This window comes from Aethalodelphis obliquidens, unplaced genomic scaffold (assembly GCF_003676395.1).
Source record: "Aethalodelphis obliquidens isolate GAN/ISIS:26980383/991018 unplaced genomic scaffold, ASM367639v1 scaffold9, whole genome shotgun sequence".
Lineage (NCBI taxonomy): Eukaryota > Metazoa > Chordata > Mammalia > Artiodactyla > Delphinidae > Aethalodelphis > Aethalodelphis obliquidens.
The window spans coordinates 52,426,249-52,449,227 of record NW_020837953.1 but is presented as its reverse complement, the minus strand read 5'-3'; the positions used below and the strand labels follow the sequence as shown (position 1 = coordinate 52,449,227).

Genomic DNA, 22,979 nt, shown 5'->3' with positions numbered 1-22,979 from the left:
CTGGCTGGACCAGTGCCGAGGACCCTGAGCATGGCTGTTCCTGAGCTCAGGGACCGGCCAGCCAGGGTCTCCAGCCGCCGAGGCCTGGACACCTGCTCTGTATCCACTCCCGAGGGTCCTGGTGATTCGGCTCTGCCGAGAAAGCCCAGGCAGGCCGCAGGGCGGAGAGAGAGGGCACTCAGAGACCCCCACGCGGCATCCAGACACCAGGGACCATGGGAGGCTCCACCTGGACCACAGGGCAGGGCGGAGCTCCCAGAGTCACCACCGCAGCCACCACTGGGGCACGCGGGGTCAGCACGGCGGGCCCAGGTTCGTGCAGACCCAGGGAGAGGTGCACAGCCACACAGAGGACACGTCCACCCAGGTCCCAACGGGCCCCCTGCACTCCCCACACCCACACCCCCTCGGGTCGTTTTGGGTCCTTGGCCCAGGTCACAGGAGTCAGAGGGTCTGGGCTGGCTAAGGACAGGGGCCCCGGTGGGGAGAGGCAGCCCAAGGGGCCCTTGGAGCAGATCCCTGCGCCCAGCCCAGGCCTAGCCTGAGGGGACGAAGTCACACCGAGCTGGGCACCGGCCACAGGCAGCTGCAAAAGGCTGCAGCGGGCCGGCGTGTCCTGGCCACACCCTGAGGGCCTCCCCCTCCCCGGAGCCCCAGCCCAGGCCAGGTGGGCAGCCTGTCCTGCTGGCCTCACCCCTACCCTGTCCCATCCGCAGCCCACAGAGGGGACCAGGGGCCACCCCTGCCCCTGCCAGCTCCTGCGGGGCGGAGTGGGGGGAAGGGGGGGCTGGCAGCTGCGCCCGGACCTGAGAGAACTTCAAACTGCCCTGAGCCAGAGACCCACATTCTTGTCTGCACTGAAACTGGACAGCAGGCCGAGGGTGCTGACCTGGCTCTGGCCCAACTTGGACACACCTGCCCCCAGCACCCCAGGGCTGCCTCAGCCTCGGGGCCGGGAGGGGCAGTCAGCAGCAGCCCGGCTGTGGCCGGGGACCAGGGCTTGGGAAGCCAGGGCTGGAGTGCTCCCAGGAGGAAGCGTCCTCCCTCGCGGGAGCCCCCAGCACAGCAAGTCCCCAGGCCCGACTGCAGGCAGAAGGGTCAGCCAGAGGTTCTGGGAACTGAGCCTAGAAGGGCCAACGGGGTCAGCCCAGCACCTGCCGCTGCTTCAGAGCAGGGCTCGGAGTCAGGACTCAAGCTGAGGCCGCCAGCGCTGTGCTGGCCACCTCAAAGCCCAGCTCCAAACCCAGAGTCCAGGACAGGGAAAAGCCCGTCCCCAGGCCCCCAACCCGGAACCCCCGGTGAGCCCGAGGAGCAAGAGCTGCTACAACCCACCCCAGGAGCCCCTGCTCAGACTGGGTGGGTGTGACTGTAAGGGCCCAGGGCCCAGGGAGCTTAGCAAACACCCCAGTTTGGGTCCAGCTTCAGGAGATGACGGGGCCGAGAGAAAATGCTGCTGCTGGGTCCAGGGCGGGGCCTTTGGCGCCTCACCCTGCACTGGCCGCTTGTCTGCACTGGGAGCACAGCCTGCGTCTTTGAAGGCCACCCCAGCTCGTGCCCCTGGACCCGCCTATAGCAGCCACTGCCGCCCACCCCAGCCCCCCATGTCTTTGCTCCAGCTCTCCCAGCGCCAGGGCCCAGCTGGACATGGCACATTCCAAGGGAATTAGAGCTAAGTGGTTAATGACCTCCCATTAGGGGCAGAAACCGGGAGGAAGAAGAGACAGACGGGAAGCGTGGAGTCGGGCGCCGGGCGCGGGCCCTCCGGCCCTGGCCACCTGCCCGCAGAAGCCCTGGGCGGCCGGCTTGTCCGTCCTCTCCATCTCTCTTCTCCTCATCTCCTGTCTCCCGTCTGTCGCCCCAGCAGGGCCTGGCCCCAACCTCTGTCATCACAGCCCCTGGCAGGTCTGGGTGAGGTGAGACCTGCCCCCTCCCGGGCCGGGGGTAGGGTGGGGGGACCGGCCAGTGTTGAAGGACAGTCAGGAGAGCCCCGGGGGCGGGGGGGGGGTCTGGTCCCACCAGTCACCGCCTCAGTGAGCCCTGTACATGGGTGGGAACACAGACTGGTGCCTGCGGCCAAGCTGGGCTCCATACAGCAGTGTCAGGAGGCCTGGGCTCCTCGGCCCACACAGGACCTCGGTGCCGGGGGTGTGCGGGGCGGCCCGCAGCCTCCCCCGACCTCCCAACAGAGACCCCAGTGCGCCACTCACGCCTCCCCCTTGCAGGCGGTGGGAACATCCCTCTCAGACCAGGCCGGCGGCGCCATGAAGCCGAGAACCGCCCCCAGACCCGGGGCCCCTGATGCCACCCGGGGGAGCGGGGAGAGAGGTGGGGACGGGTCAGTGGCCACGCCCGCCGCTGCACGCACTGGTGCCCTCCCGGCACCAGTGCTTTCCTGCCTCATTACCCAGCGGGCTGCAGGGAGGGTCTGGCGGAGCGGCTGGTAACCCACCCCACTCCCCACGCCAACCCGAGCTGGCAGACGGACGCCCGAGCCCCTGCCCTTCCCTGCTCAGCCTTGGAGACGGGTCTCCGGGCCCCCCTGCAGCGGAGCTGATCCCCCACCCCCAAGCCCCAGTCATGGGCGGAGGGGCCAGGTGCGGCCGCCCACCCAGGGCCCAGGTGCCAACCAGCGATGGTATCTCGGCAGCTCTGTAAAGACCCGGACGTCCACAACCAATTTACATTCTTCCGTCTGAGCTTGAGTGGTGCGGGCAGGGGCCGAATCCACAGGACCCACAGGCAGGGCCTCAGCCGCCTGTCCAGGCCACTCTGACCCTGTCGCCGGGGGGGGGGGGGGGCAGCCGCCAAGGAGAAGGTGGTGAGAAGTAAGGTCCCTGGGGGAATGAGGGACGCTGAGGACATCCGGGCCGCGGGGACATCGTCCGCGTCTGGAGGGTGTGAGGCCAGCACACCTGTCTGCTCCCCACCAGCCCCACGGGGAGCCCCGCCTCGCCCTCTGCTCCCCGACACGCACTGTGCCACTCACCAGCCTCGAGGTCTCCCAGGCCCTGTGAGTGCCCACGGGCTGCTACCCTCTGAGGCTGGACCGGCCCTGGGCAGGCGGAGGGGTGGTCCCAGGCCATGGGCAGGGCCAAGCAGCGCCTGAACAGACATCTGTCCTTGTCATCGAGGTAAACGTGGCCCCTGGCAGGCACAGGGGCCGTGGGGGACGCACCCCAGCTGCCAGGGTGCTCGGCCGGAAGCTCCACCTCCAGGGCCAAGCCCGCGCCCGCACCCATGGGTGTCCTGAGGCCACTCCACGGCTGCTGCTGCCCCCGCCCTCCCCCACCCCTGCCCCTACAACGCCACAGCGACCAGGCGACAGGAAGGGCTGGGGGCTCTTTATTGCTGTGACCCCAGGTTTACCGGAGGGCAGCGGGGTGAGGGTTGCGGCAGCTGCCCTGCGGCCCGTTGGCCCCTCACGTGCCCAGGAGCAGGCCGGAGAAGCTGGAGCTGCTCTGGACGGTGAGGGCTGCGCCGGAGCCATTGTCCACAAAGACGGAGGTGTACTGTCCCGCCTGCAGACACCCACAGTGGACGTTACCACCCACAGGGCCCGGCTGCCGGCCAGGCGACACCCGGCCCGGGCAGCTTGGAGGCCCAGGACTGCCCCCCGCCCCCGCACTGCCCCACCGACCCCCGGCCTCACCTGCAGCTGCAGCAGCCCCTGCACGTGCACCGTGAAGACCCTGCCGCCGCTCTCCAGGCCGGAGATGGCCTCCAGGGACCTGGACGCGGGGCCGCAGGGGTGAGGGCACAGTGGCCGTGGGGTGGGGTGGGCGCCCCCCGGGGTGGGCCCCCCGCCCCCCCGCTGGCACCCAGAGACTCGCATCCTCCCGCCCCGGTGCTCACTGCAGTTCTCTGTGTTCAGGGAAGCCCCCCTCTGTGGGCAAGATGGTCCCCGTGCCCCTCAGGACGCCCCCACGACCCCCAGGAGGGCCCACTCACGTGTGGCGATGGCACAGGGACTCGATGCAGACCAGCACACGCACTGTGTCCCGGGCCCGCAGCCGGGCCCTGCCCTGCAGCTCCCTGGGGTCTGCGGAGACAGGCCAGGTCTGCAGCACCTTCAGGGAGGACGGAGCAGGGGGGCAGGGGCTGGGGGGCTTCGGGGCACACTGCGGGTTGGGGAGGGTGGGCGTGAGGACCCGTCCAGCCCCCAAGGGAGTCAGGGTGCGAGCAGGAGACGCCTCTGCAATAGGACCCAGGCCTGGGGCACACCCGGAAGGCCAGCCCCCACGCCCCACATGCACCCTGGCCCGGCCCCGCTCACCCACGTGCAGGCTAGCAAAGAACTGGAAGATGGCGGTGACCGGGGCCGTGAACCGACCGGAGGCCAGGCTCAGGCCAGACCCCCGCAGGAAGGCGCCCTGGGCAACGGGCTGAAAGGACAGCAGGGGGGTGCGGGCTACAGAGTCTGGACCCTCACCTTCCACACCCAGCCTGGCGGAGGCGCCTGAGACCAACAGCCCCCAGCCCAAAGAGGCCCCAGGTGGGCAAGGCAGAGGGCTGACCCGTGCATCTGCACCCACCCAGGCCTCTGGGCACAGATTGGGGCCCCAAGGACCTCCAGAGGGGAGGGTGTGCCTGCCCCTGACCACCCCGGACCCCACCGCGAGCCTCGGCGGGGCGTGCGTGGGCCCGGGGTCGCCCGGCCCTGCTGGGGCCTGAGCACCCACAGTGGAAGCCCCCAGGCTGCCCCCCACGCCCACTCACGGCCTGGAAGCCCTGCAGCTCCACCAGCGTCCTCTTGTCCACCAGCACCGGGCCCTTCAGCCGACAGTGGAAGGCCTCGGACACCAGCGGGCCCAGCGGTGCTGAGGACCGACGCTCGGTAGCCTCTGTGGGGACAGGGTGGAGGGGCGGCTCGGCTCAGCTTGGGGTACCCCCAGGGTGACCTCCTGAGCCTCGGGAGAAGAGTGGGCGGGGGGTGCCTACCCTTCAGCATCCCCTGAAACTCCCGGAGCACAGCCTCCTGGGTCACTTCCGCACCGGGGGGTCCTGGGGGGCCAGGGGGGCCTCGCTGTGGGGGAGCAGGAGAAAATGAGGATAGCTGTGGGACCCACAGCCATCCCCATCCTGGGCGTAGACCCCGGGGCTCACCGACTTCTTGTCCTGGCCTCGGCACCGTTTCTTTGAGGCCCCGTCATCGGGGCGCCGGACGAAGTTCAGCCATGTCATGTGGGCATCTGTGAACTCAGGCCCTGAGGCCTCAGGCAGCTGAAGGGTCAGAGGACAGGGCTAGAGTGCTGACCATCAGGCCCCACTGCCCCCTGGGCAGACACAAGGAAGATGGCAACGGGGCACCACAGGCCACCCCCAGGACTCAGGCCAGGGCCTGACGTCCAGGAGCCTCGGGTCTGCTGCTGTGTTGCAGCAACCGTTCCCAAGCAGACGGGCACACCCGTGTGCACACGGGGCCGGGCCCCACATGTCCTGACAGGGGCCCAGCCCCAGCTGAGAAAGGCAGTGGTGGGCAGGAGTGAGTTCTCCAGAGCCGTGTGAGGCTGGGGGCAGTGGGCAAGGTCCCACTCTGTGCTGGGCATCGGGTGTGCCAGCTGGCAGCCCAGGATCGGACCCTGCAAGCCCCCCTCCTACGCCCAGTTTCTGCAGCAGGGCAGCAGGAGAGGCAGGGGCACGCCCAGCCCCAACGTCAGAGAACGCGACAGCGTGCCAGGGGAGGGGCATGTGCCGGGAGCTCGGTCCCTCTCTGCGTCCAGGTCTGTGTGCCGGCCTCACACAGAGGTCCCTGAAGTGGCCAGGAGCACAGCAGACTCTGGTGTGGCAGGAGAGAGCCACCGCCACGAGGCCAGTGGAGCCCTGGCTACTCCTGGAGAGCCGTCCAGGCAGGCACGAAGAGGGGTCCTGGCCAAGGTCTGGTCCAGCGGTCAGCCTCCAGCGCCAAACACGACGAAGGCCCAGGCTCCCAGGGCAGGCCTTTACCCTGGGGAGCTGGGAGGGGCCCGCCAGGGAAGGGAGAGGAGCCAGGAACTTCCGAACGTTCCGGGTCCTCACTTCTGCTGTCCGCCTGCTCCTCTGGCCGCCTCAGACCCGAGCCATGTTGGAGGACCCGGGGTGGGCAGGTGGGGGAGGAGCCCAGCCCCAGCAGGAAGAGCAGGGCTCCTGACACCTGGGGAGGGCCGTCTTGTGGCAGGGGTGGCGTGGCCAGGGACACCCCCCTATCTGCCCCCAGACTGCCCTGCCCTGGCTCTGGAGGGGCAGGCCGGGCAGGAACTGTCCCCAAGGACACCTCCCCCAGGAGCCTGGTTCAAGAGTTTGCGTGCCTCTGCCCCAGAACCTGCTGGCAGCCCACTCCCCTGGCAGCAGGGCCCGAGGCGGACTCTCTCCTCGGCCTACCCAGCTGGAAAACGGCGCCTCCGGCTCCAATGGGGCCGCGTGGGCCGAGAGCAGCCGGGGTGGCCGCCACGGAGACGCCCTCGGGAGGCGGGAGGCCAGGATCAAAGGCTCGAGGGCTGGCAGGGGGCCTGGCCCAGCAACTGCCGCTTCACTCCAGCGGCCACCAGGCCTGCGCTGCTGGGGTCAGCTCTAAGATCCCTTCGGGGAGCCCCAGCCCAAGAGGGTGGAACCCTAGGGCTGAGGCAGGTACAAGAAGCTCCTCTCAGAGGGCCGGGGGCCTCCCAGGCCTGGAGCACGTCCCATGCCAGAGGCCGTAAGGGGTGCTGGCTGCCCAGCAGCGCGTCAGGCAGAGGCTAGCCTTGGCCTCACCGGCGGCGGGAGTTGGGGCACCCCGGGTTGCAGCAGGGGCTCTGAACTGGCTGCCCAAAGCACCTCCCCAATTTGCAGTCACACCAAATGGCAGCAGGTTGCTCAGGGCATGATGGTCCCTGGGGCTTCAAAGGGTTCAATGTAGCCCACTGGGAAGCCCCTCCACGCCCCCACCCCTCCCCAGGCCCAGAGAGGGTCCTCGAGGCCCGCCCGATCCACACTGCTGTGGCTGCTGCCCAAAGCCCCCCCCCACCCAGACGGGGAGGGGAGGCCTGGAGAGTCCAGCGGGCAGAGCCTGCAGCTGGGAGGAAGGCGCCCACGTGCGCCCAGACCCTGCATACCTTGGGGAAGCCCAGTAGCCCCTCGCTGCTGGACGTGGTGGCGTTGGGGGCTGCGGGGTGCTGGCCGGGCTTCCGTGGCCTCTTGGGCTCCCGCCGGGCCCTCACGCCCCCAAGGAGCGTGAGCTGTGGCCAGAGGAGGGCCGCGGCGGCCGCCCAGACCCAGCGCATGTTGGCTGCCGGGTCGGCTGCAGCGGCTCAGTGATGTGAGCCCAGGTGCCTGAAGGCACTCAGAGCCCCGGCGCGGGAGCACAGCCCCGAGGGCTGCCCGGCCACCACTGGTGCATGTCTGCGCGGGATGAGCCTGGCTAGCAAGGGAAGCGGGAGGACACACCCCTGTCCCCACAGGTTCCCTCGTGAGCAGTGCCCTTGCCGCCCGCGCTGCCGCCACATAAACCCTCCCCTCCTCCCCAGCGCTGGCGGACTCCAAGGGGGAGGGCTCCCGGGTGGCCGGGCGACGGTGGGGGCGGAACCCACACTGCTACTGCCCGGGGGCGAGGCGGCCTCCACCCCGGCCCCTTCAGGGCGGGGCCCTGAAGCCACGAGCGGGACGCACTTCATCACAGCCCCTCAGCCGCCTCCTACGACCTCTCTCCTCACCACCTCTCCCGGATCCTGACCCCTCTGGCTCCGCTGCAGGGCCCCCACCCTAGGGTCCTGGTGCTGCCACAGGCACTGGCCCCGCTCCCGGGAAGGGCAGGGTCTGGAAGCCGGACAGCCAACCCACCGGGCTCCCAGGCTGTCCCAGCCTTGGTGACCTGGGGTGAGCGGGGCCAGCAGGGGAGACTGGTTGACCTCGGAGGAAAGGTGTGGCACATAGCTGCCCCAGATCACTTCTGCCCCCTCCTCTTCTTGGGGCACAGGGCCCACCCTTACTGAGGGGCTGCCCTCAACTCAGCCGGGCCCCTTGGGCTCTCCAGTCCCCAGGACTGTCCCCCCAGTAGCTGTGCACAGCCAGACGAGCCAGCAGCAGAGGAGAGCAAGTGACAGTGGGCAGGTCCCCAGGGGGAGCTGGGGCCCTTCCTCACCTCTGGGCTGCAGGCAGCAAGACGGCTGTAGCCAGGTGGCACCCACAGGTTCCAGTGGAGGCCCGGGTGGAGGCTCGATGCTTAAGGCAGGACCCCCACGGCCAGCCACCCCTCGGCTGGTGCAGCCTGGGGCTACGGGCCGTCAGAGCTGTGGCTGGCCGTCAAGGACCTGCTGCCTGCAGCCCAGCCTTGAGGAAGGTGGCACGGCTCACTACCCTGGAGGGCAGCACAGGAGACCCTCATGACTCCCCCCCCCCCGCAACTGGCAGACTCCAGCAGGAACAACGGGGAAGGAGACCCCGGCCCCAGGCCATGTCCACAGTCAGCAGCTACAGGCAAACCCGCCCCAGACACAAGCTGGGGGGGACAACGTGAGGAGCATCTGCCCAAGGACACCTGGCCCCTCCCTCCTGGCTCAGGTGGAGGTGGTCACCTCCCAGGACGGCAGCGGCCAGCCCCAGTGACTCCTGAACTCACTGTGGGGGTCGAGTGTCCGGCTGCTGAGCCCAGGTCTCGAGGAGGTCATGGTACAGAAGCCTCCGTTGCGCCATCCCCGCTGGGACCCTCCACGTGACCTGCGGCCAACAGCCAGCCAGGGGGCTGCCAGACAGACCCCTCCTGTCCCAGGCTGGGCACCTGTGTCCTGCTGGCCTGGGCCACGTGGACATGGCAGTTGTGCCAGGCTCCGGCACCAGCCCGTGGGTCCTGTGGGTCCCAGCTCCCCCAGTGAGGCTGGACCAAAGGGAGCCTGCTCGAGGCATCCACGCCTCCCAGCCACAGCCACCGGCTGCCCGCGGGGAGGCTCAGGCCAGCTGCCCACGACCCGACCATGGACACAACGCCTCCACAGGGGAGGACGGGACCTCGGAGCCCCGGCACAGCCCTCAGCAGGCCGTCTGCCCGCCGCCCGGGGGGAGCCGCAACAGCCTCAGACCGAGACCTCCGAGCTGCGCCTGCCAGGTGACACCCCAAACCTGGGCCTGGGAGAACCTTCTGAGGGAGAGACACAGGCCCAACAGGACAAGGTCATCTTTTATTCGGGGGTCACATCAGACAGCAAACCGCCACGGGTGCCAGGGGGAGCCTCTGTACAGCACAGATCTGCTCCCACCGCTGACTGAAGTTTTTAAAAGTTGAGATTTCACACACACAAAAGAAAAAACACTTGTCAAGTAATTTCTATTTCCCAAATGTTCCTCCTCCGAAGAACCTCAGGAAACGCAGTGCGTCTGGAAGGGGCACCAACCTCCACAGACGCACCCTCGGGCCAGCAGTGGACGGAGGGAGGCCTGGCACAGCCGCACCCGTCGGGGTCCGGGCCCAGCAGCACAGCACCACCCCGCCACCGGGGTCCACCGTGGGTCGCAGGACACCCAGCTGCCCACGGGCTACCCAGTGCTGGGCGGAGAGGAACTTGTGGTATACAGACCCCAAGAGCACAAAATTTAGGAACAAAGACAAAATGAAAGACTCTTTTTCACAAGAGCGGGTTGAATACACACAAGCAGTAAATCAAAGAGCAATTTTAAATAAATTGATCAAAAAACAAAGAACGTGAAAGATGCACCAGCGCCGGGCTGCACGCGGCCTCCCTGCCGGCCTCTGGAGCGAGGCCACAGGGTGTCGCGCGGTGGCGCCCGGACACGGCGCCTTCCAAACACCGTGCAGGATGTCATTAGCAGAGACGAGAACAGGGAGACGTCGGCGATCCAGGAGGCGCAGGCCCCAGGTCTGAGACGGCGCCCACCGGTGCTGCCCCTGAACCCGGGTGTCCTTCCCGGGCGGCCAGCCTCTAAGAACTGGCCACGGATCCGCTGTGAAAGGGAATGTGTGAGCCTGTCTCCAGGGCAAACCAAAGAGCTGGACCACGTGTGCAGGAAGCCCCACGTGTGCAGAGCCTGTCCGGCGGGTGGGACCCAGGGGCCCGCTGGGGGGGTCTCCTCCTTCCATTAGCGCAGCCAGTGGGAGCCCGCAGGAAGCCATGGGGGTGAGAGAAAGCCGGCAGCGCGACCGCGCAGGACGCACAGCTCAGCCCCGGTGACAGCCTGTGGTCAGAAAGGAAGCAGATTCTCAACTTCAGCAAAACAGAGCACACGTGCTTTTTCCCAGGAGGAACCTGCTTCATTCTAAGTAAACACAAATGCCAAAGCCCAATCCCCTGACCCACCCATGGCTGTCCCCGGCCAGCGGGCCCCGGGCCACCCTGCCAGGCCCCCAGCCACCCTGCCAGGCCCCCGGCACTGCCTGCCGAGTCAGAGCTCCACACTAAGAACGCACGCAGAGTGTTGGATAGGCATCAAGTTTTATATTTTTAAGTGACCAAATCTAATAAAATGAAAAACAGATTACTAAAATAGATCCAAAAGACAATACAGGAGATAAGCTATAAAACCAAAGCGTGAGGCCCTCTCGTGGACATGGAGCCTCCCAGCCCCCAACGGACGCCAGGGCAGAATGGGGGCTGGGAGTCTCACGTCTCCAAATCCAACTACACACTTTGGTTTGTGTTTTCCTTTTGAAGGTTTTTAAAAAGCTAACCCCAGGAGTCAGGCAGGCCCGCCCAGTGCTCGGCGGCATGTCCAGCCAGCCCACGTCGAGCTCGGGCCCAGCGTCCCTCGTTTCCGACCACCTCTGCTGGTCGTGGCGGCGGCTCACTCCTGCGCTATGCTTCTCAGCACGTACTTGACCGTGTAGGCGAAGGCTGCAAACCCAACTATAACAAACAAGTTCGCCAGGGCACCGCCCAGGAGTCCGTGGTGCCGGTTGGCCTGCTGGAGCCCCGCGAGGTGCGGCCCAGCGCCCGGCGCATGCCCGTTGAGGAGCGGAAGCCCGTTCTGGCCGTGGTGCGTCTCCCCGTCTGGAACCACGTCTGGTAAGGGGAGAGCCTGGGGTCTGCTACTGAGTTCGTCTTGTGCTCTCTGTTTTTGCTTAATTTCCTAAGACAAAAACAGCAAGAAACAAGGGTTGGTTGAAACAAGCCAGCTCCTTCAGGGCTAGGGAGGGGACCGCGGTCTACCACAGAGACCCTGCAGGGTCGGCGGGCAACGGCTGCACGTTTCGTCCTGACAACTGCCCTCGGAGGCAGTGCCGCTGCGAATCCTGTTCAACAGACGTGGAGGCCACATGACTTGCCAAATCCGCCAAGCCTACGCCTCACGAGCTAGGACCGAGCCAGGTCCGAGCTACTCTGAACCACCAGGGCCCCGACTTGCGTGTGGCTCAGCCTCCCGTTCATGGCCAGGTTGTCTGCTCTGGCACCAAGACCAGCAGGGCAAGACCCTGCCCCTCACCCCTGGCCCCCCAGGACCTCGACAGGCCCAGCGGCCTTCCCCCGACTTCTCCCCGTCTCCAACCCACCATCCAACCCCCAGACCCCGGAGGAGAGGGTCAGGTCTTTGCACCTAAACACCCCCCCACTCCCGGTCTGCAGTACAGGAGCACATGTTCTCTGTGGAAAGTATTGAATCAAAGTGTCCCTGACATGGGGAAAGCAAAACTAATGGCCAACTTTCACTTTCTTACCTCCACGACTTCGGGAAACAATTCACAAAACACTTTGTCTTTTAAATTAAACACTAAACTTTGTGCAGCCAGTTGTCTTTTCTAGGAAGAGAAAAGAAGAAATATCAGCCCGAAGGCTAATTTCAATTCTTTCACATCTAAACACACACTGACAGACAGTCGAGGGCTGCTGTCTTCTTGGTGTGGAAAGGACTCCACAAGCATGCTCCTCGTGACAAGCTGACGTGTGGTCTCCTAAGGCTGTTCACCTTCCTGCATCATCCACTGATGATGCTAGACCTGACCCCTACTTAAAACGGGAGAGAAATGAAAGCCCGATATCAAGGAGTCGCTGTCCTGACTGGGTATAGCAGCTGTGGAGACCAACCGCACTGCCCCCCTCCCGCCCCCAGCTCACTGTGAAGTCTGAAGTCTCAATGCTGCCCAGGGTGGGGCCCTTCTCCACCATGAAGCTCAGGAGCCCCGTCAGGATGGTGGAGACGGACCAGGCCGGGTTCCACGTGTCTGGGTGGAAATCCGTGATGGAAAGACACAGCCTGAAGAAAGGGACCCAGTCAGCGGGGTGCACACTCCTCAGGACCCCAGTCCCACTTCAGAAGCACCCTGGACGCCTTACCTTGTGTTGCACTTAAATCTTCCATTAGGAGTTATCATATAAATACTAGGAGGTTTAAAAGGAAATTCTCTGGGAAAAATTAGTTTTCCATGATAATAGCCACCTGTATCAGAACAGAGAAGGAGCCTTGTCATTGTTCAGAGCACGACAGGCCCTCACTGCCCTCAGGGTCCCGGCCCGGCCCAGCTAGGTGTCCCCACCCGCTACCCACCAGCCGACCATCCCTGGAACACACACATCTCACTGGGGCTCACGACCACCAACCTAGGGGGGGCCCTTACCCCCACTGCCGACTACACGTCCCTCCTCCACCCTCGCGTGCCCCCCTCCCCGAGAGCAGAGCATCAGGACAGAACCTCCAGGCTCCTCGCTGGCCCCACGTCCACCCCCGCGAGTGGCAGCTCTTCCGGTCCCCTCACTGCTGCCCCACCTGCCTCTCCTCCACCAGACCACACCCAGCAGCAGGCAAACGCACCATCATTTCCCCCCCTTAAAAACACAAGAAAACAACAAACCCCACCCCCCCCCCCCCCCCGCTCCCCTCCAAGCCCTGCCAGATGCTCCGCCTCCTTTATGTAAAATTCCTGACCTTGAAGTCACCAGACATCCCCGCTGGGCCACGTGACCCCATCTCAGGCCTCACAACCGTTCCTCAAGGCCCAACCCGAGCCCGGCTCCTTCTGGCATCCTCCCGGCACCTCCAGACCCTCCCCCACTCCAGACCTGCGTACTGACCGTCCCGGCAACACTGCCCCAGACGGGTACAAGATGGAATTCCTGCTTCTTCCCTCAAGCAGCAGCTCCGTCCTCTTAGTTATTCAGACTAAACTCTGGGGGTCCCCTGCTCCCGTATCACACCTACTCCATCAGCAAATCCCAGCAGCCCCACCTTCCCACAGATGCAGCCCCCAAAGCTTGGAGTGACCTCACCGGGCCCCTGGCTTCCATCCCTGCCCACCCAGCTCCAGGTCCCACCATCCCGTCCCCACTGGAGGCCTCACCCCCTTGCTCTCAGGGTGGCACCTGGGAGCCTGTTGGAAATGCAGAGCCTTGGGCCCACCCACACCGGCGGGGCAGAACGTGAGTTTCACAGGATTCCCAGAGACGTGTGCGTGTCTGTGCATGTGTGCGTGTACAGCGAGGCTTGGGGTAGCTGCCCTGTCCTCCCACTGGAACTCCCAGCTGTCCCCCCAGCCCTGCAGGTCTCCGCTCCAGCACCCCACCAGGGCAAGGCCTCCCACCGCCTTGTACGGCTGCAGCATCCCAGCTACCTGGTGTGCTCTCGCTTCCACTCTCACTGTCGGGGGTGGAGGGGTGACTGAGACCAGTGTCACCTGCGAGGACAGCTCGGCACACAGACAAGCCCACCAGCAAGGGACTAACTCTAGAAGCGACGCTGAAGCACACCTGCAACCCACAAGTACTGAGAAAAGCCCAAATGGAAAAAGCGCAGGAGATGGGAACAGGCGCTCGGCCCAGAGAAGACCATGGTGGCGCGGTCGTGACGGGAAGCAGTGGGCTCACACCACAGGAACACTGTCCGTCTCGTTCAGTCGGGGGCGGGGGGTGGGGACCCCGCCTGGCTGATCCAGAGGGGACCCGTCGGCACCACCCGCCAGTCCCCAGAGGGAAGGGCTCCAGGCGCGGCCGAGCACAGCGAGGGGCTCAGGCAGAGCCATGAGCAGGGTCCACGGTGGCGGGGCCTGCAGTTCTCCTTGCACCCAGGCGCACACTCCCAACCTCAGAGGGTCCGTCCCGGGCCGGGAGGTGCATCCGAGGGCGTGAAAGGCCCCTGGGCCTCTCCTCCGGCTTCATTCCAAGTGTCCACAGGCACTGAGTCCTGGGACAGACAGACAAGACTGTGAGCACCGGGCCAGGAGGAGGCCTAGGAGAACCGCGCCTGGAACCCCAGGCACCTCCGGCCCCGCCCCGCTGACAGAGAAGCTGTGCGGGGCGATCCCTGGGCCCTGCTCCACCCCGGGACCCGCCCCGGCCACACCATCCGGTCCACACAAAGACACCGCAGAGTCTCAGAACGAGGCATGGTGACTCCCCCAGTTTTATGATTTTAAAAAACTATGTTAGCTATTCTAGGTCCTTCACCTTTCCGTAAGTTTTAGAAGCAGTTTTTGAATAAGCCTGTGCTCACCTACAAAAACCTCTGTTAGGGTTTTAATGGGATGCTGTAAAACCTCTAGACACAGATCAACACTCGTGTACTACCGGGAAGCCCACCGGAACTGTGAAACTAGTGTCACAGTTTTGGCACCGGCAGAGCCCAGAGCAAGGACCAGGTCAGCGGGCAACCGACACGGAGCCAGACAGACATGGACGTGGGAGGGAAGGGTCAGAGCATCCGGAAGTCAGAGGAGCAAAGGAGGAGGGAGCCAGAGTCCACGCAGGCCCAGACCCTGAGGCCTGAGAGCCATCCACCAGATGCGGCAATTCTGAGGGTCCCTCCGAGACCCTGATGGGAACAGAGTCAGCAGAGGATGGCACTGCAGACAGCAGAGCCCTGAGCTGAGGAGGGGACAGGCATCAGGAGAGGGCACAACAGCAGGTGCTGAGGGGAGAAGGGCAGCATGTGGGCGGGGTGCAGCGGAGGAGGGGGAGGGCAGCAGGAAAAGCTTTGGTCTCCGAAGGAAAGCTTTACAAGGAGGATGAGGACTTTCCCAGCCTTTAGACCGGGAACAACAGGGACACACAGGAGAACAGATGGGGCAAATGAGAGGAAAAGTGACAAGGTTGGGTCTGGAAAAGGAGAGCCTTTCATCCAGCTCAGAGGGGCTGGGTGGGCGGGGGTCTCCTGCAGTCCCAGCCACCACACCGCTCGCTCAGGGCTGCCCTCTCCTCTCCCTGCCACCTCTACCCTCTGCCCAGGTGTCAGCCTCACTTACGCCACCAACAGTTCTGGCTGGTCCTGGGCTCAGTGTGTGGGGGGCTCTCATCACACAATTAGTAAGCAATGTTCTCTACTGTACGTTAAACACTAAAACCACAAAGAATGAGAAAACTCTGAAACCAGGCCTAACCCTACTCGCGAGAGAACACTGCTCGTTCTCGGTGTCTGTCCAAGTTCGCTAAAAACGTATCGTGTTTCGTAAGCGTTTTAACATGAGCTGTGCAAGCTGTTCTGCAGCCTGTCTTCCGCCCTTTCTCCTGGAACCCCCACGCAAGGCCATCGCCGAGCCCGTTACCCTGTGGTCATGACACATCCACCCTATAGATACGCTTCTGCACACTGTTTCCCTAGGGCAGGTCATCCCCCAACAGGGATTCCTGGGCCACAAGAGTCCCACGAGGCTAGTGACTTGTCTTCCCAACTACCCACAACACTCCTGGGCGTCCAGAGCACCCACACTTCCTCCCCAGTAGCACGGGTCCTCTAGTGGAATCGAATGCACAAGCCCCCAGGAGGAAGACACAAGTGTGCTGCTCCGGCCACCCGAAATCAGGACCCAGGGACTAGAGTGCCCACTTGGCCACGGCTCTGTCCCAGGCTCCACCACCCGGAGGCTGGCGCCAGGCTCCCCTCGGGCCCCTGGAGGCTCACTGACTGACAGCTCCGAGATCTGTCTGCAAACACCAGAGGATGCTGGGTAGCATCACCTGACCACGGCAGGCCCTGCAGCCCCCTACACCTCAGGGTCCTACCCGCACAGGGGCCCGCCCCTCAGCTCAGAGGACTCAGCACAGAGTGAGCACTCAGGAAATGACCCTTCTTTCCTTCAACAATACACACGTTAGTCTTACTTTTCCCCCGTCTGTTCTCTCAGCTCTGATCCCACTGACGTCAGAGGCTGGGTAAATTCGATACTCACAGCAGCCCCTGAAGACGGAGGTACGTGGGCAAAACCAAACCGAGCAAACCCCTCTATGACTTGTAGGAAACCAGAAGGGGCTCCACACGCGTGCGGTCTACCTCACGCACATCCAAACCAGAAACAGTGTTATTTACAAATAGGTGTTTCTCAGGCAAGGGCAGCTCTGAACACAGACGCCGCCACTTGTTCCTCTAACTCAGGGCAAAGACTTACCTTCGTAGGGAGTCATCTCAGGGCCTCGGACCACATAGTGCCTGAGGGAGGGAAGAAAATGAGTTGGCTTTGGGGACGGCAAGTTCTCCGAAGTCTGAGTCACTCCAAGGCCAGGGTTTTTAGCGCCCACCCGCAACTAGACGTTCACAGACGCTCAGTAGGGGAGCTGAAGGGTGAACCCGACCAGCTACCCAGCTCCCAGCTCTGCAGCTTCTCCAGCTGCTGGCACGTTAGCCGCTCTGTAACGGGATCAGAGAGGCTGTGTCTCCCAAGTTTTCCACAGAGTACTTCTGTATCCACAACACAATATGCAAAAAGCTAATCCTCTCTAACCGTCAACCGACGATTTAAAAATTAACTTCACGGGCTTCCCTGGTGGCGCAGTGGTTGAGAGTCCGCCTGCCGATGCACGGGACGCGGGTTCGTGCCCCAGTCCGGGAAGATCCCACATGCCACGGAGCGGCTGGGCCCGTGAGCCATGGCCGCTGAGCCTGCGCGTCCGGAGCCTGTGCTCCGCAACGGGAGAGGCCACAACAGTGAGAGGCCCGCGTATCGCAAAAAAAAAAAAACATTAACTTCACAATTTATTCTTGAGACGTACCTGAAATCTGGTATTTTTCAGCATGCCCAAATATCACGCAGTAGCTAACCCGGGAACAGCTGGAGACACGCAGAGGCTGGGTCCCCGGCCCTGACGTCCTGGAAGAACCAGACTCGACCTCAGAGCAGCTGCCCTCCAGCAGGAGGGACAGGGACAGCCCGTGACTGTCACCAAAGTCCTCACACGCAGAGAGCCTCAGTCCAGGAGCACCAGCCGCCATGGACTCTGCTCTCCACGTGAATAAACGAGGCTTCATCTCTACGTCAAGAAGCATTTGAACTTATGTTTTTTTTTTTTTTTTGGCCGCACCTCTCAGCTAGTGGGATCTTAGTGCCCCGATGAAGGGCTGAAACCTGGGCCCTCAGCAGTGAGAGCGCAGAGTCCTAACCACTGGACCGCCAGGGAAGTCCCTGAGCTAATGAATCTTCAAAGAAGACAGAAAAGCACAAAGAAGAAAGTAGACCTAACCAAAAATACCACACCAGACACACTGAGCACAGGTCAGTAACCGCCCCTTCGGGCACTGCTTCCCACCAGGACGCTGCGACAACCCCTACCCCCTGCTGCCTGATAACGTCTGACTCAAAAAATACTGTCGTCCCGTGTCAGCAGACCAGGAACACACCAAGGAACGTGGCCTTAATTTGTTACTGCTCCCAATTCCTGTGCCCAATCTGAGGACACCGGGAAGGGCCGGTGAGCAGGGCTCTGAGAGCGCCCAGCAGCCCTGGGGCAGCAGAGCAAGGAAGGCTTGGAGGACAGGCATCTTCCAAAAAAACACACTCTTCTCCCAGCTGAAGCAACAGACACCCACAGCTGAGCAGAAGAGCCCACGCAGCAGGCCTGACACTGCTGTCCTCAGCCAGCGTCTGGGAACTGGATTCCAAGGGGTTCTCATCACCCCAATGCATCTCAACTATTTGTGCAAAAAACGTACTTAATGCTGAAGGGAAGCCTGCTGTCCTGCTGGGAGTCTGGAACACTGGCGGGTACCAGGCAGAGCTGCCCGTGACCCACCCCACTGAAATCCCTGGTGCTCAGTCCCGAAAGGGTTTCCCTGGTGGATACACCTCACAGGGCTTGTCACAGCTGGCCACAGGGGAGGGGAAGCTTGTGTCCGGTCTCCAATGGACTCTGCCCTGCGCCTCTTCCTTTGCAGCGGGTCCTCCTAACGAATGATGGAGCGTAGGACCCGACACGACTCACATGCAGCAGGGGCCCACACAATGACGATGTTCCCCTAGACTGCCATGGGACCCATCTGTCCACCTGCCAACTACGTCCTGGGGGCCACGCTTGGTTTTTGTCGTCTGGGGGCAGGGAGAGCTCTGCTGCGACACTGATGCCTCCCCCACATGCCAAGGCCAGTCTCCCCCCTGAGACCCTCTGCCCCACCTGCCAGTGCTGGCCCTTCTCTGCGAGCCAAGGGAGGAACGCAGACCCAGAATCCTCGAACACCTGTCCAACTTGGAAAATGCTTTTTAACTCAGATCTCTTTTCTCTGAATTTCAAAAAAATTTTTAAGTATTTGTTAAGAACAAAACGTAACAAGGAGAAAACACTCCTTGATATTTCAGCCCTACACTTTGTCTCTCACAAAATCACCAGCAAACCTGGTAGGAGCAGCTCTTCTACAACACGGCGACAATCACTATGAAATGCATATTCCCAAAACACAGAGCTGGAGCATCAGGACCCGTCCCCCCGTCACCAACTCGCCAAAGTAAGACAGGGCGCCTCACAGCACCAAGAAGCAAAGAGCAGAGAAGGAGAGTCTAAACGTGTAGCTTCTCCAACAGCCGTGAGGCCTGCAGGCCCCAAAGCCTCCCCCAGGAAGGACCCTCTCTCTGGCCCCAGCAGGCAGGGGTCAAGGACAGCCCACCACACCCCCAGCTGCTGCCCATCGTGAAGACAACCGGGCAGCGTCCACAGGCCTCACAGTCCACTCACACCTGCCAAGGGTACAGGAGCCCCTTCCCCGCGCCAAGACGGCCCATCCGGCCCACACAGCCCAGCCCGAGAAGCTGGGTGACGGGTGGTGTGGGCGAAGGAGGATGCAGAGCCTTACCACTCAAGGATGTTGGAAGGGAGGGGCTCGGCACAGATGTAAGGCACGGGGTCTTTCTTAATCCGGAGGTAGTCCTGCTTCAGGCGCTGCGTCGCTGTTGTAGGTGCTCTCTTAGCGCTGTTGCTGCTCATCTGTGGAAGACAAAGGTCTATGCTGACGAGGACAGAGGTGTTCCCTGCCGCCCTCCCTACAGGCAGCCTCCGCCACCCAGAGTCAAGGCTCATGGGCCGCGCTGACTTGCCTGAGCCCTCAGACACCCGCGGGCCTCGCGGAGTCCCCTTTCCTGTCTGCCCGCTAGGATCTTCGCTGACACGACATCGTCAGACAGAAAGGTTAAGAAAAACCCTGCAGCCACACTCCTGTTTTCAAAGAACCTCCACGGGGAGAGAGAGCTCTATCTGCAAGGGTCGCGGGAGGAGGCCCTGACCACCTGCCACGTGAGCATCTCCCCAGTGCCGTGCTGGGCGGTGCCACTCCCCCGCCACGGCCCACTGATGCCCGCTGTTAAACATTTTCCAGCACACCTACCACTGGCCACAGGTGGGTGGGAGCAACAGAGGAGCAGAGAAAGAGACTCTTTTTGGGACTGGAGAGAGAGACGGGGACCCCAGAGAGACTCAGGAAGCGGCAGCTGGACAGGCAGAGATAAGGAAGTGTCCTGCGTCCAGGACACATCACTGGGTCACCGCGGCAGGAGCCAAACACAGTGAACAGCGCGCGATGAGGCCAACCAGGGATGCGAGGCCAGGCCATCAAGCGGTGCCCACAAAGATTTTAGACCCAAACCTTAAGGCACATCAGATCTTCTGTTAGAAAGGTCACTCTGGTGGCCCAGCAGAGGATGGATGCGACACCATGGGACATACAGGATGGCACAGGACAGCACTGAAGGCTGGGGACAGGGAAGGAGGGAGCAGGCATCATTCAAGGCAAGAGACCTGAGGGGGCCCTGGGACACCTCAGCTCTGCCCCAGAGGCGGGAGGGCGGGATGGGGACGCGCAAGACAGGGCTCCCCACTCTCACGGGCACCACGACGGCTCCAGCTCGATCCACTTAACCTACCAGAATTTCTCACAACGTAAGGTGCAAAAGCAAAAAAGTTCTACTGCTAAAAATAAAGCGCGAAAGCCACTGGTGTAAAACATGGTGGAGACAGAGAACACACCAGGGTGTGCAGCTCAGGATGGACAGGAGTGTCCAGGCTAGAGGAGAGGCCAACTGGAGGGGGGGCAGTGAGGGAGGAGTCGCTCTGCCTGAGTTCCCAACCTGTCCCGCCCACAGTGGCCAGGGTCTCCACCTGCAGCCACTCCCCGCACCGGGCCGGCCCCGCCTCACCTCAGCCCGGGGCCTCTGCATGCCCCTTCCCTCCCATCAGCCTCTGCCCACGTCGCTGCACCAGAGGCCACGGACTCCTGCCCAGTGGGATCCTCCTCAGAGTAGCCTCCCCACCAGACGACGACCAGGGCTCGCTGTCTCGCTCTGCACCCCCGGGGTACCCGCAGTGGTCCCGCCACACACATCACAGCGCAGCCCTGCTTCCTACTCTGGGGCCCCTAAACCTCGGATCCCCATTCACCCCCACTCTCCCCAACCCCACCACACACCCCTGATGCAGGGCCCGCTGCTCTGCCCGTCAGAGACCTCGAGACTTCCGCCCAGCCTCCCGGCTCGCGGTCTCCCTCCATTTCAGTCCATCCTGTTCGCTGAAGTCGGATGACCCTTCTCATCGCACAATTCTGATCGCAGCCCTTCAGGAGGCACCCAGAACTAAGCAAATAAACGTCAACACCTCCACCACCTGCCAAGAGCTCTCCGGAGCAGCCCCAGACCGCCCTCTAGCGCCCGACTCCCAGGGCCCCCGACATGGCCTGAGCCGACCCCGTCCTCATCCCAGCCACACGGCCCCTTCCCGCTCCAGCCTCTACTGGCAGACAACTCGCCGAGGCCCCGGTCAAGCGCCTCCATGCCACCCAGCTCCGCTCCGCACAGGTGCCCGCCAGGCCCCCGCAGACACCACTGGCTGGTGTGCCCTCGCAGGTGGCTAGACCAGCCTGGGGGGAGCACTCCGTCCACAGCACCACCCCAAAGGCCGGAGAAGCCAAGGGGACCAGGGCGATGTGTAGTGACAAACACAGCAACAGTCCAAAAGTAGGGCCACCACCCAGGACTCGTTTCCTTTAACTGCTCGCCGTAAAGTTAACTCTGCCGACACAAACCGGCTCACTGGGTAATTCAGATACAGCCGTGCGGGCCTCAGTCAAGCGGCCAGCTGGGTGCTTCACAGAGGGTAGCGCACGGCCACAGAAAATAAATAAAACAGATCCTGCCCGCCTGGGCACAAACGGACTTTTCTCTCGCTTTTGCTTCCAAAGCCGACTTACAATCCAGCTACCGGGTCCCTCAAAGGAAAGGGCTCCCTCTGCGCAGCGCCCTCAGGCCCCTCCGGGTGACTTCCGGTGAGCCGGCCTCTCCCCATCCGCCCGTGCGCACAGACCAGGCGCCTCCACAGGCCATGAAGCGCTCCTCAAGGGTCCTTCAGACCACGTCCCCACGGAGAAAGCATGTAAGGCGTGTCACACTGAAGGAAACAGGGCGCAGACGTTCAAAACAGAACAGAACAAGAAACAGGGCCCGTGCACAAAACCGCAGGGCAGAGAAGCTGAAAGCGGGCAGCCCGAGGCAACGGGGGACAGACGTGCCGCCCGCCCCTTTCTCCCGCTCGGCGGCTGAGTGCTCCAGTGACTGTGCGGCACGAGACCTTGGCCTGACCCGCCAGAGGGCACGTGACACATCCGTGCCCGGGACTCGCACGGAATTCTCTCCCTTCACCAGCAAGGTTGCTTCACAGGCCGGACGGAGGCCCGGGGCTGATGGGGGCCGCCCCGCCGCCACTCCCGCACCTGCCAGAGATCGGCGCGGCCAAAGTGTGCGGATGACTGAGCGCCAGTTCTAGGTGCCGAGATCCAACGGTGCCTGCAGACACGCGGGACCTTTCAATCAAGCGAGACCCTTAAGTTCCTCTCCGCGAAAACGAGCCTACACCGAGGGTCTCGCACCTCCAAAGAACAGAGCCGCGACCACCGCCCTCACTAGCTCCGCTCGCCGCCCCCTCCACCGGCTGGGGCCTGACCTCTCTAAGTGTTTCATGCCTGGGCCCGCGTGCGGTCGGGAATGGATGGGAACTAAACATAGACCAACTAAGTGGTACTAACTGGAAAAGGGGCGAGACGCTTACACATGGCCAGACGAGAGAGCGGGCGTGCACAGGCGAGGAGCCGGCCCAGGGCCCACTCCGGCCGCCCGGCGTGGAGCGTCCCACTCTGACCGCCCGGATTTTCTCTCAGTTACCACCCCAAGGGCGTCAACCAGGCACGCTCACTGCTGGGGGGACATAAGGGGCGGTCTGGAGTCCTAACTGCTCGGGGATGAAGCGGCGGCGGGCTGGACGGCAGTCACCCCATCCCAACACGGATTCCCAGAGCAGTTTACGAACCAAGCTCTACGCCGGCCCGTCCTGACGGCAGCCGCAAGTGTGCCACTAACGGGAGGCCTTTCCGTGGGACGCCAACCGTGTAACCACCCGAATCCCCAAGCTAGCCGGAGGGAGAAAGAGCCGGCCCGGAGCCCCGGACGCCCCGCCATAACCGAAATCGGGTTCCACGCACGGAAGCTCCAGGCCGGGCCCCGCGAGCGCGGACGGGGCGGGGATGGGCCGTGCGGAGGCCCCGCGCCCCCCGCCCGCCGCTCGGACCGGCTCCGGCGCGGCGGACGCGCGGCCGAGGCCCCGGCACAGGCCCGCGGCGCGTGCTCACCTCTCCCCGTCGCCGCGCGTGGGCCGCCGCCGCGCTCAGGCTCGCCGTGCTCGAGGCCAGAGCAGGGAGCGAGAGAGTGGGGCCCGCGCCGCAGAGCTGCACCGCGCCAGGACCGAGCCCACCCCGACCGCCGCCGCTGCCGCCGCTGCCGCCGCCGCCGCCGCCTCCTCCGCTTCTGCTTCCAAGATGGCCGTTCGCGGGGCGGGGTTATCCACGCTTCCGGTTCCGGG

The 22,979-nt window shown here is 63.7% G+C and overlaps 2 protein-coding genes across 9 annotated transcripts; both read right to left on the bottom strand.

Moving 5' to 3' along the window:
• Window positions 1-3,310: 3,310 nt before the first annotated feature.
• C1QTNF12 (C1q and TNF related 12) lies at window positions 3,311-7,235 on the bottom strand. Its single transcript, XM_027108321.1, has 8 exons — window positions 7,068-7,235; window positions 5,104-5,220; window positions 4,939-5,023; window positions 4,717-4,841; window positions 4,274-4,382; window positions 3,949-4,039; window positions 3,650-3,728; window positions 3,311-3,518 (listed from the first exon to the last, which is right to left on the bottom strand). Exons 1-8 carry the CDS (start codon window positions 7,233-7,235, stop codon window positions 3,420-3,422), a joined length of 873 nt encoding a protein of 290 aa, XP_026964122.1. The 3' UTR covers window positions 3,311-3,419.
• A 1,871-nt stretch (window positions 7,236-9,106) lies between these two features.
• UBE2J2 (ubiquitin conjugating enzyme E2 J2) lies at window positions 9,107-22,950 on the bottom strand. 8 transcript variants are annotated; one of them, XR_003433481.1, is made up of 7 exons: window positions 18,937-19,067; window positions 16,268-16,308; window positions 12,231-12,333; window positions 12,012-12,150; window positions 11,615-11,695; window positions 10,631-11,028; window positions 9,107-10,137 (listed from the first exon to the last, which is right to left on the bottom strand). XR_003433481.1 is itself a non-coding variant. In XM_027110575.1 (7 exons), exons 2-7 carry the CDS (start codon window positions 19,065-19,067, stop codon window positions 10,744-10,746), a joined length of 780 nt encoding a protein of 259 aa, XP_026966376.1. In that variant the 5' UTR covers window positions 22,750-22,950; the 3' UTR covers window positions 9,113-10,743. The 8 variants fall into 8 exon arrangements, 7 of the variants coding, with proteins under 7 accessions (XP_026966376.1, XP_026966380.1, XP_026966378.1 ...); XM_027110575.1 differs by adding an exon at window positions 22,750-22,950 and having other exon boundaries at window positions 9,113-11,028; XM_027110579.1 differs by adding an exon at window positions 22,431-22,717 and having other exon boundaries at window positions 9,113-11,028.
• Window positions 22,951-22,979: the final 29 nt, after the last annotated feature.

What these genes read in the sequence shown, in the direction of transcription:
- UBE2J2 (XM_027110574.1), bottom strand. Translation starts at nt 19,860, where the DNA reads ATGATGCCTGCTCCCTCCTTCCCTGTCCCCAGCCTTCAGTGCTGTCCT. An exon ending in AGATTTAAGTGCAACACAAG is followed by an intron (nt 12,151 to 12,230) that starts GTAAGGCGTCCA and finishes CCCTTTCTTCAG; the next exon opens with GCTGTGTCTTTCCATCACGG. An exon ending in TTGAGACTTCAGACTTCACA is followed by an intron (nt 11,696 to 12,011) that starts GTGAGCTGGGGG and finishes TTCTCTTCCTAG; the next exon opens with AAAAGACAACTGGCTGCACA.
- C1QTNF12 (XM_027108321.1), bottom strand. Translation starts at nt 7,235, where the DNA reads ATGCGCTGGGTCTGGGCGGCCGCCGCGGCCCTCCTCTGGCCACAGCTC. An exon ending in TCCCTGTGCCATCGCCACAC is followed by an intron (nt 3,729 to 3,948) that starts GTGAGTGGGCCC and finishes CCCCGCGTCCAG; the next exon opens with GTCCCTGGAGGCCATCTCCG. An exon ending in AGGGGCTGCTGCAGCTGCAG is followed by an intron (nt 3,519 to 3,649) that starts GTGAGGCCGGGG and finishes GGGTGTCTGCAG; the next exon opens with GCGGGACAGTACACCTCCGT.